This window comes from Bos indicus x Bos taurus, chromosome 13 (genome assembly GCF_003369695.1).
Source record: "Bos indicus x Bos taurus breed Angus x Brahman F1 hybrid chromosome 13, Bos_hybrid_MaternalHap_v2.0, whole genome shotgun sequence".
Lineage (NCBI taxonomy): Eukaryota > Metazoa > Chordata > Mammalia > Artiodactyla > Bovidae > Bos > Bos indicus x Bos taurus.
In genome coordinates, this window is record NC_040088.1 from 28,994,213 (window position 1) to 29,003,888 (window position 9,676).

General features: G+C 56.0%; 1 protein-coding gene across 2 annotated transcripts; it reads right to left on the reverse strand.

The window, feature by feature from the left end:
* Positions 1-2,642: 2,642 nt before the first annotated feature.
* BHLHE23 (basic helix-loop-helix family member e23) lies at positions 2,643-8,709 on the reverse strand. Of its 2 annotated transcripts, XR_003514063.1 has the most exons (2): positions 6,965-8,709; positions 2,643-3,747 (listed from the first exon to the last, which is right to left on the reverse strand). XR_003514063.1 is itself a non-coding variant. In XM_027559112.1 (1 exon), the coding sequence occupies exon 1, from the start codon at positions 8,584-8,586 to the stop codon at positions 7,918-7,920; it is 669 nt and encodes a 222-aa protein (XP_027414913.1). In that variant the 5' UTR covers positions 8,587-8,709; the 3' UTR covers positions 6,083-7,917. The 2 variants fall into 2 exon arrangements, 1 of the variants encoding a protein (XP_027414913.1); XM_027559112.1 differs by lacking the exon at positions 2,643-3,747 and having other exon boundaries at positions 6,083-8,709.
* Positions 8,710-9,676: the final 967 nt, after the last annotated feature.

Below are 9,676 nucleotides of genomic sequence, written 5' to 3' on the forward strand. Positions count from 1 at the left end.
TGTTTCACCACAATAAAAAGATACAATAAAGGACTTCACTGGTGGTCCAGAGGTTAAGAATCTGCCTGCCAGTGCAGGGGACCTGGGTTCCATCCCTGGTCCAGGAAGACTCCACACATCTCAGGGTAACAAAGACTGCTCCCCCAACTACTGAGCCCAAGAATTCTGGAGCCCGTACTCCCCAAGGAAAAGCAATCCCCACTCCTGGCAGCTAGAGAAAGCCCTCTGGCAGCAACAAAGATTCAGTGCAGCCAAAAAAAGAAAGATACAGGAAGCAGTAACCCCTTGAAGAATGAAGGGAACGCCCCTCGGGAGCAGTGGTACCCAGTTGCCCTCTCATCTTTTCCTGCAGGCTCTGCAGCGGGCCTAAGGGGGCGGGGGTGGGATCTTCAGCAAAGGGTCACCGAGTCTGTGATCCCAGACACTGGCCGTGACCTCCCCTGGCCGGGAGCACAGTTGGCACTGATGAAGCCTTGATGGGGTGGGAGCGGGGGAAGCTGCTTCTCAGGACCCCCACTCAGTCCTCCTGAGGCACAGGGTCCCTGGACGGAGGGGAAAACGGGTGCTGGGCTCTGCATCCTGGCCTTGGTGCTGGGCTGATGCTCACTGGGCCTCAATCGTGTCTGTTCATTTGTGGTTATTTTGGAAACACTGTTCCTTTCCAGACGCGGTGGGCGGAGGAGCAGTTGAAAGCCAAAGGCCTTGTTTCAAAAACGTCTTTAGCAGGTCTGCGGCTGTAATGAGCCAGTTTAATGAAGTCAGTATCCTTGAAAGTTCATCCACATCCCTCATCCGTCAGCATGGCCACTTCCCAGCACGACATTAATTAGCCGCGGCGTTCCCTGCAGTGCAGAGAGAGGTGAGAACGACAGGTGTGGGGACCTATGGCCCTTCAAAAGCACTGTTTAACCAGCGTGTTAAACAGAAAACAAGAGCAAACCTGCCGACAACATGCTGATTAGTAGGTGTTGACCCCTGCCCAACGTTCCTGCAGCTCCAGCAGCGGCCAAGGCCTCCTCCCTCTCAGCTGGCTCCCCTCTGCCTCTGTTGAAATCGGGCTGGGCTACAGGTTAAGTGGCGTGGGTCGGGTGCTGGGGCCGGCCAGGCTGGGGGACTCAGGACATGACCGCAGCTCAGGGAACACTGCCCTCACCCCCGTCTCTGCAGAGCCCCTTCAGACAGTGGCCACATTCGGCCATCCAGGCTCCCTCACGGTGAGGATGTCCCCTGAGGCCCAGTGGCAACCTCCCCTCAGGTCCTGCCCGCTGACCTACAGAGCTGTCTCACCCACCTTCCACAACAGCCCCCTCCCACCCCTGAAGGGCACCTTGTGGCCTTGGCAGAGAGGAAACCGTCTACAGCGTGACTCGTCTGTACATGCACTCATGGACGCAAGTGTGCTCACCTGAACGTACTCACGTTCAGGTGATGCTTGGGCAGACAGCATGGTTGCCCCAGGCTGGCTCCAGACTGGGCTGAAAGGGGATGGTCAGCTGTTCTCCTGGATCAGGTGTTCCCTTTCCAGACCAGCCAGGCCTTCCCAAAACAGAGGCAACCAGCGCTGCACTGGCAGTGAGCAGGGTCATGAGACCCTAAACCTGCAATATTTGAAGGAATGTGTTTGTTAGGGGAGGAGGGCTTGCCAAAGGGAAGGGAGGGTTATAGTCGCTTCTCCCCAGAAGTAGCTGCAGCAGAGAGATGGACAGGGAGAGACAGAGAAAGAGAGAGAGAGAGGGAGGAAATGAGCCAGGCTGTGTGTGCAGGGGGCCTGGGGGTAGCTTCTGTTCCCTGGAAGCAGCCCTGGGACATTTGAGGACGGCACTTTCATCCCATCTGGCAGCCCCAGGTCCCTGAGGTGGGGGGGGTGGGGTGTGGAGCTCATGGAAAGCTCTGGAACATCACTGCTGACCCTGAACCCAGAAGGGCTCAGGGTGGATGAAGAGTAGTGTTTTCACATCCAGGAAGCAGGTTACAGACTTCACATTAATTTTGGAAACCCAGACTCCTGCATGTAAAATAAACACCTTCCCATGAGTCTGTGATGCCTCAAAGGAAGCCCTGCCGTCTTAGACCCTCAGTAGTTCGAGGGTGGCTGAGGGCCGGGCAGCTGTGCTGCTCAGGGAGACGCTGGAAGGACAAAGAGTCTTAATGCCCAGAGGCTTGAGATCCAGCTCCTCCCACCCACAATCTGGGCACCGCGGGCCAGAGAGCAACTTACGGACAGTGGGGTTTCTGTGCCCCTGTTACCAAGCCCCTGAACGTGTCCACTCCTGAGTGGTGAGCTGGCCCCTATCAAGCTTTCGGTCAGCATCCAGGCTGCTCTACACAACCATCCTGGAACCTGGAGTGACTTTGGCAGGGGGGACCTGGCTTCCCACCTGCTCGGTGATGACTTGGGACCACATCGAGTGAGCCTGTCTCTGGACCCCTGGCAGGTGCAGGCTGGGCCCAACCCAGACCTATCACCCCACATGCATGAGGCACTGAGACCGGCCACTCATTCCCAAGGATCTTGTAACTTGGGTGCCGTCTGTGGTCAAAGGCAGGCATGCAGGCTGGTGCCCCGAGCCAGCAGCTGCGGAGTGACAAAGGCGGCAGAACACATCCTGGCAGATGCCTCGAGGCCGTCCAAGAGCCCCATGGGTCCCTATGGCATCTTGGGACTGGAAGCCAGGTTCCCAGGCTGGCCTTGGCCTCATTAGGGCAGCGAGGCTGTCCACGCGGAACTGGGGAGACTGCGCTGCCGTCAGGCCGAATCAGGGCCCCCAGGAAAGCAACTGACTGTGGACTCATCACTTTAGACAAAATGGAGCTTGGAGGCGAAGCCAGGCTGCTGGGAAGGCTGGGCTGCTTCCAACATGCAGGCAAGCTGCTCCCGCAAGGACTTCCCTCACTCCCGTGCCCGGCGGCAGCACAGCGCCATGCAGGGCTGGCACCCCAGGAGGCCTTGTGGGTCGTAGGGGGCAAGGCCACATGGGTCTCTGTGATGCATTCAGGGGGGTGTGCCCCCAGGAAGTGCGGACCCAGACACGGGGGCGCCACAGAGCATCTTCCCTTTGTGTCCCTATCGGGCACCAGCCGGGAGTCCCGCAGAGCCGAGACAGCGAAACGTACTCATTTACAAACTCAATCCCCTCATGTTAACCTCCAGAATAACTCTGGCCACCTTCCCACTCACAGCCACACTGAAAAAACAGCTTTTATACCATGATATGAACGCATATGCCTCAGGCACTTCGGGCTGGGAAGAAGATGGCACAAGTCACTTTTTAAAATGGGGTAAACACCAGATCAAAGGTTACTTTGCTAATTATTTCAGCTGTCCTGCATTATGGTAACGTGGGTTTTGCTCCTTTGAGGTTAAATGTACAAATGTGTATTAACTCTCTGATTTTATGAACAGACCTGGGGAGTTGGAACATCGAGTTACAAGCCCAAAGAGGCAATTGAGGGAGAAATTATTTAATCCATCATAAATCCCTCTATCCCATCCCTTCAAATGGGATGCCCAAAGGGATTAAAGACTAAAAACATATCCCAGGCAAATTCACATGATAAAATTGCTGTAATCACTCTCTGCTGGATTAAGCAGGGCCCGGAGCCTCTGCGGAGCAGGGTCCACTCAGGCGCCGAGGGAGAGGCAGGCTGGCTGGGCCATGCGGAGTGATGGCTGGTGCATTTCCCCATCAATTCAGGAAAACATGTATCTGTCCTTTGTGAGGCAGAACTTCTTTTAATGCTCCCAAACTGCAAAGAGACAGACAGGCGTATTTGGCAAAGCAAGCATCTGCACTGGGACACTACTCAGCTTACTTGTAAGGGAAAATGAGGCTCCGGGAGGTTTCCATGACCTCTGCAGATGTGAAAAGGAAACCTCATCTTTGGGATGAAGTCAGCAAAACGAAACAATGGAAGCCATGTGTGTGGTGCTCAGGGGTCCATCCCTGAGCTCATGGGGGCTGGATGGCTTCTGTGAAGTCCACGCTCCTGGGCTCTGGGGGCAGAGCCTGGTGTAGGTAGAGTTCTGCCCCCGGAGTCTGGGCGCCCTTACCTGTTACTGGAAACTGGGATGCTGTTTTAGGTACATGAATTTCCTACCAAGAAAAGAATGATCTTTGGGCATAAAGTGTGTTGGGCACTATCAGAACCAAAAGTGCTGGAGCCACACCCGTCATGTCAGTCAGTAAATGAAAATGAGGTGCAGGACTGTGATCAAGTAATTTGCCTCTCTGACCCCGGCCAGAGTCCCCATGGAGCCACTGGGCTTGAGAAGCCTGCCCCAAGCTGCCAGGAGCCGGGCTTCTCAGGCTCGTAACCTGAGTGTGAAGGAGTCTTGGTCCGAGAATGACTCATGTAAGCAGTCAGTGTGGTCGAATCCTTCATCTGTGGGGTCAGCAGAGGAAGAGGCTCTGCTGAATCAAGACAGCCCCTTGGCCACAGCAGGGAGGACCCCAGGGTCACTCCACTGGCTCCCCAGGAGTCAGTGTGGATGGCCTATGCAAGGCTGATGTACAGCAGAAACCAACACAACACTGTAAAGCAATTATTTTCCAATTAAAAATAAAAATTAAAAAACTGCACTTTGAATGCTTTGTGCTTTTATCATCTTGAGCTGCTATCTCCACCACTTGATGGAGGAGTGGCCACTGGGCACTTGAAATGGGCTATCCCGAACTGACATGGGCTCTGAATGCAAGACACGCTGGATTTTGAAGACTCAGTACAAAAAAATGTAAAATATTTCTCTAGTAATTTATATTTTCCTAATAATTAAAAAATACTGATTACATGTTAAAATGATAATAGCTGGGCTATGTTGGAATAAATAAGTCATTAAAGCTAATTTCATTTACTTTTATTTTCTTTACATAGCCACCAGAAAATGTAAGATTCTATACATAGCCAGCACTATCTGTGTTGGGCAGCCCCAGTTTTAAAAGGCTTGCCTTAATATCTTGCTCCTCCAAGAATCAACCCTGAATATTCACTAGAAGGACTGATGCTGATGCTGAAGCTCCAATACTTTGGCTACCTGATGTGAAGAGTCGACTTATTGAAAAGACTGATCTCTCATTAATGTTGGGAAAGATTGAGGGTAAGAGGAGAAGGGGGCGACAAAGGCTGGATGGCATCATTGACTCAATTGACATGCGTTTGAGCAAATTCCAGGAAACAGTGAAGGACAGGGAAGCCTGGCATGCTGCAGTCCATGGAGTCTCAAACAGTCGGACACGACTGAGTGACTGAACAATTTTTGAAAATAAGCTGTGTCAAACCTGAGCTCCAAAAAGCTCTTTCCCACTGAATTCCTCCCCTGTCTCCGCCCCCGCCTGCCCCCTGTTCAGGAGGGAGCTCTGGGTTAGGCGCTGGGTGATGAGTTTTCTCAAGTTAATTCACAGCAACTCATGCCACCCCTGCAGGAAAATGAGCCTTAGAGGAAGACACCAGAACCCCCACCAGAAGCTCCCAGAGTTCCGGGCTCACAAACAGGCACCTCTGGCTGGTTATATTGGGGGTGCACAGGCCATGGAGGGGTCAGACCCTTCCTGTTGGGAATGTTCTTCCAATGTCTAGGTTGTCTTAGAATGAGGAGTTTTGTCATGTAAACTTGGGAGAAGCCAAACAAGCATTCATTTTAATATTTCAGATTGCATGATTAGCGGCTGCTGTTGAGAAACCCACCTAATTTCACTTTAAAAAACTCCTTCACTCAACCCCAGGGAACAGCATGGCTACCATTTTGGGAGGACATGGATAAACATGTTTGCAGATTTTAAAAATATTTAAATTTAACTTTTACTTAAACAAAGTTATTGGAAGAATTTACTTTAATGGTTATTTTTAAAATTTGTTATCTTTCACCTAGAGGGGCAGAGAAATTTTTTTCTTCACCTTTTTCTTATTGTGTGGCTGTGTTAGTTCCTCAGTTGTGTCTGACTCTTTGCAATCCCACGGACTGTAGCCTGCCAGGCTCCTCTGTCCATGGAATTCTCCCGGCAAGAATACTGGAATGGGTTGCCATTTCCTACTCCAAGGGATCTTCCCAACCCACAGATTGAACCTGGATGTCCTGCATCGGCAGGTGGATTCTTCACCATCTGAGCCACCAGGGAAGCTCTTTTTCTTACTGTCTGGTGTATTTGCTGAGTGGCTGCTTACAGGTCAGTTGTCTGTGTCTTAGAGACTTCTTAGACTGCTTTAGAAGCACGTGGCCCAAACTGACACAACTCTCAGAACACTGAAATTATGAGTTCTGTCACAAGTGAACACTATTTAATTCGATATTAAAATTTCATCATATTATTTTAAAAAATTAGTTGAAATCAAATACTTTATTCTGAATATAAATGATGTGCTAAACATGTCTGACTTTAGAATAAGCAGCTCTGTTTCAGATTATAAGTAACTAATTTATAAAGTTGATTCAGAGTCACTTTGAAATGACCCTAGAAGTTAATGACACTCGGACTGCAGTTATCTAAAAGGCATTTGAAACACACTTTCCAACACTCAGTTTTTAGAATGTGCAAAACTGATAAACTAGTCTGTTATGGGGGGAAAGACAATAAAAAATAAATATGGAAATTAGCAAAAACCAGTATTAAACATATGTCTTTATGAATAAGACTTAATCACACACTTCATTTTGCAAATACAAAAGGGCCTTTTGAGATGTATTAATTAAAGTTAACCGCTGTAGACAGGCCGCTTTGTAGGGCCGCAGTCCTCTCCCTATTAGCATAGCATTAACGACAGCCGCGGAAATTGGGTTAATAAAGCCGGGTATTGTGGCAGAGCCGGCGAGCGCAAACCGGTGAGCACAGCTCGGTCCCTCTGGGAGGCCCAGGCTGTGCGCGGCGCGTGGACCCCGGCTGGTGGCAGAGTTCTGAGTTGAGAATTGCCTTTAAAGAGATCCCATCACCGTGATCATTGGCCAGGGCGTGCCCCAGCAGCATGTACTCACCGGGGCCGGGTCACCTCTCCCAGAATTGTGCGGGGTCGGTGGAGAGGGGCCTTGGCCTGTCACCAGGGCTAAACTAGGCCCTCCCCTGACACCCCAGGAGCCCTCCTCCATGCAGCCGCCTTTAAGCAGAGGGCGCATCTCGGTCTCCATACAGCGTCACCAGGGCCGCGCCAGGGCGGTGGTGCCTGGAGAGTCCAGGGGCTGCTTAGGGACAATGGGAAGCAGCCGGCGTCAACGTCCGCTCACCCAGAGGTCAACATCTCCAGGCAGGCTAGAAAAGAAACGTAACAGACGGGAAAGGCGAAAAGCTACCAACCGGGGTCTTCTTGCGTCCGCGGTCTAGCTCCCTTGCAACCACAGTTGCGGGACCCGGTTGGGGAGCATCCGGCAGTTCCGCTCCTGCGGCGCGGGGAGGGGGTCATGGAGCCGGCGGAGGCGGAACACGTCCACCCAGAGCGCGGCCTTGCGGTTGGCAAGACGGCCGACGGAGGCCAAACATGACCCCCGAGAGGGCCGGGACCCGGGCTACCCTCCGTCCCTGCGCTCTGAGAGCCCCCAGGTGGGTCTGGGGAGGACCACCCCCGCGGGGATCGCGCCAATCCCTGTTCCCGCTGCGACCCCGGGTTTCTTTTTGAGGCTGAGCGGTGGCGCCCAGACAAATACGGTTGGTCAGCCTCGTCCTGTCTCCAGGATCGATGGCTGGCGACGTCCGGAGAGTGCCCAGGGGCGCTGCAGGATCTAGGACCTGGATTCCAGCACCCCGTTGTCCGGTCCAGTCCCACTCCCGGCTGGGCTTTGCTCTTCTGTTCCGCCGGCCCAACTGCTCAGCGCACAAGGGCTGGAAGCGAGGTGCGGCCGTCTTCCCATGAGCGGAGTCCAGTGGGGGAGGGTGGCAGTCATGGGGGCAAGGTAAAATAAAGGACGCGTGCGGAAAGAGGGACGGCCCAGGGCCCTTAGGGCTTCTCGTTACAGTGTTTGCAAAGCGCCGAGGGCGTCCCGGAGAAGGCGGCGCACTTGTCTGGACAGGGCAGCGCGGCGCTGGCAGAGAAGGGGTACAGTGCAGCCTGGCCGAAGGGTGTCAAGGGCGCGGCGGCCACCGGCGTGGCCAAGCCCTGGCCGTGGTTGAGGTAGGCCACGAGGCGCCGCATCTCGTCCAGGGCCTGCGCCTGCATGAGGATGTAGTTCTTGGCAAGCAGCAGCGTGGCGATCTTGGAGAGCTTGCGCACCGACGGGCTGTGCGCATAGGGGATCACCGCGCGCAGACCGTCCAGGGCGTCGTTCAGGTCGTGCATCCGCCGGCGCTCCCGGGCGTTGATGCTCAGCCGCAGGGACCGCTGCTCCCGGGGCCGCCGCCGTCCGTCCGCCGCGCTCCCCGGCCCGCGCCGCCGCCTCCGCCGCTCGAAGGCGTCGTCCTCGTCCCCGCTCTGCTCGCCGCTGCTCTCGGCCGCCGCGGCCGGGACTCGGGGCGCAGACGCCGCGGGGAGGTCACTTCCCGTGCCCGGCATGCCGTAGCCGCGGGCCGCCTCCGGCCCCCGGGCCGCCCCGTAGGCGAGGCCCGCCGCCGCGTAGCCGTGGCTCAGCTCCAGGTACGCGTCCCCCGACAGCGACTTGAGCTCTGCCATGGCCGCGCCTCTGGGCCCGAGGGCCCGCCGGGCGGGCAGGTGCTCCTACGGCCCAGGCCGTGCTGCCCCAGGGTCCGCGGTCGCGCTGGCCGCCGGCGCCGCCTCGGTGCCGCTCCCGGCTCGCGCGTCCGTCCGGCAGTCAGTCAGTCCCCGAGCCTCCCAGGGCCTCGGCCCCGCCGCTTGGTCGCCTCCCCCTCCCCCTTCTCCCCTCCCCCTCCTATTCCGTCTCTTTCTCTCCTACCGCCCCCGCCCCCACCCCCACCTCTCGCGGCCGCGCGCTGGGCTGGGCTGGGGAGCGCTTTACCTCACACTCGCGCCGCCACTCCCCCTTTAAGGTGCGGAGGCGCCCGCTGGGACTTCGCAGCCGTCCAATCAGAGGGGACCTGGTGACCGCCTCTTTCCGGAGCCTGGCCGCTTAGGCGGCGCAGACCGACGGCCAAGGGTGGGAGAGCCGCCAGGATGAGGGAGCCGGGGGCCTGGTTGGAGACAGTGGTGGACGCGGTGGACGTCTCCGCGTCTCAGCGCTGCCTCCTGCCGCTCCCGGGGGTGCAGCCGCTGTACGCTCCTGTCCCTCGTGGGCACCCGCCTCAGTCCGGCTCCTTTTCTTCTTCTGTGCCATTTTCAGGAGCTACGTCCGGCGTCACGCAGACAGGGATTAGAGCAGGGAGCGCGCAGAACACCGCGGAGCCCGACCAGCCGAGTCCGGTTCAGGTGCCGAGCGCACGCCTGGGGCGCTCCTCCCGAGTGGGCGTCCTAGTAGTACCGCACAGCCAGGTAACCTGAGGGGCAAACTGGGCTCTCCCGGCGCCCCTTCCAGGGCCTGCTGACTCTCCAGGACTTCGGTGCTGGATGGGAGTGTTCGAGGAGACAGGCGCAAACACGTGGATCATCTGTCGTGGGAACATCAGAGACCGGCTCTCTGGGCCCCCGGATGAGGGGAGCAGAACCTGGGGCTGATGTTTAGGAGAGCAGGTCTCATCTACCTGCGTGTCCGGCTGGGAATGAAGGACAGGGTCTGGGGGAGGCCTTTTCCCAGGAGCCCCTGCACTGCCTCCTGGGCCGAGGTCTGGAGAGCGAGTGGGGGAAGCTC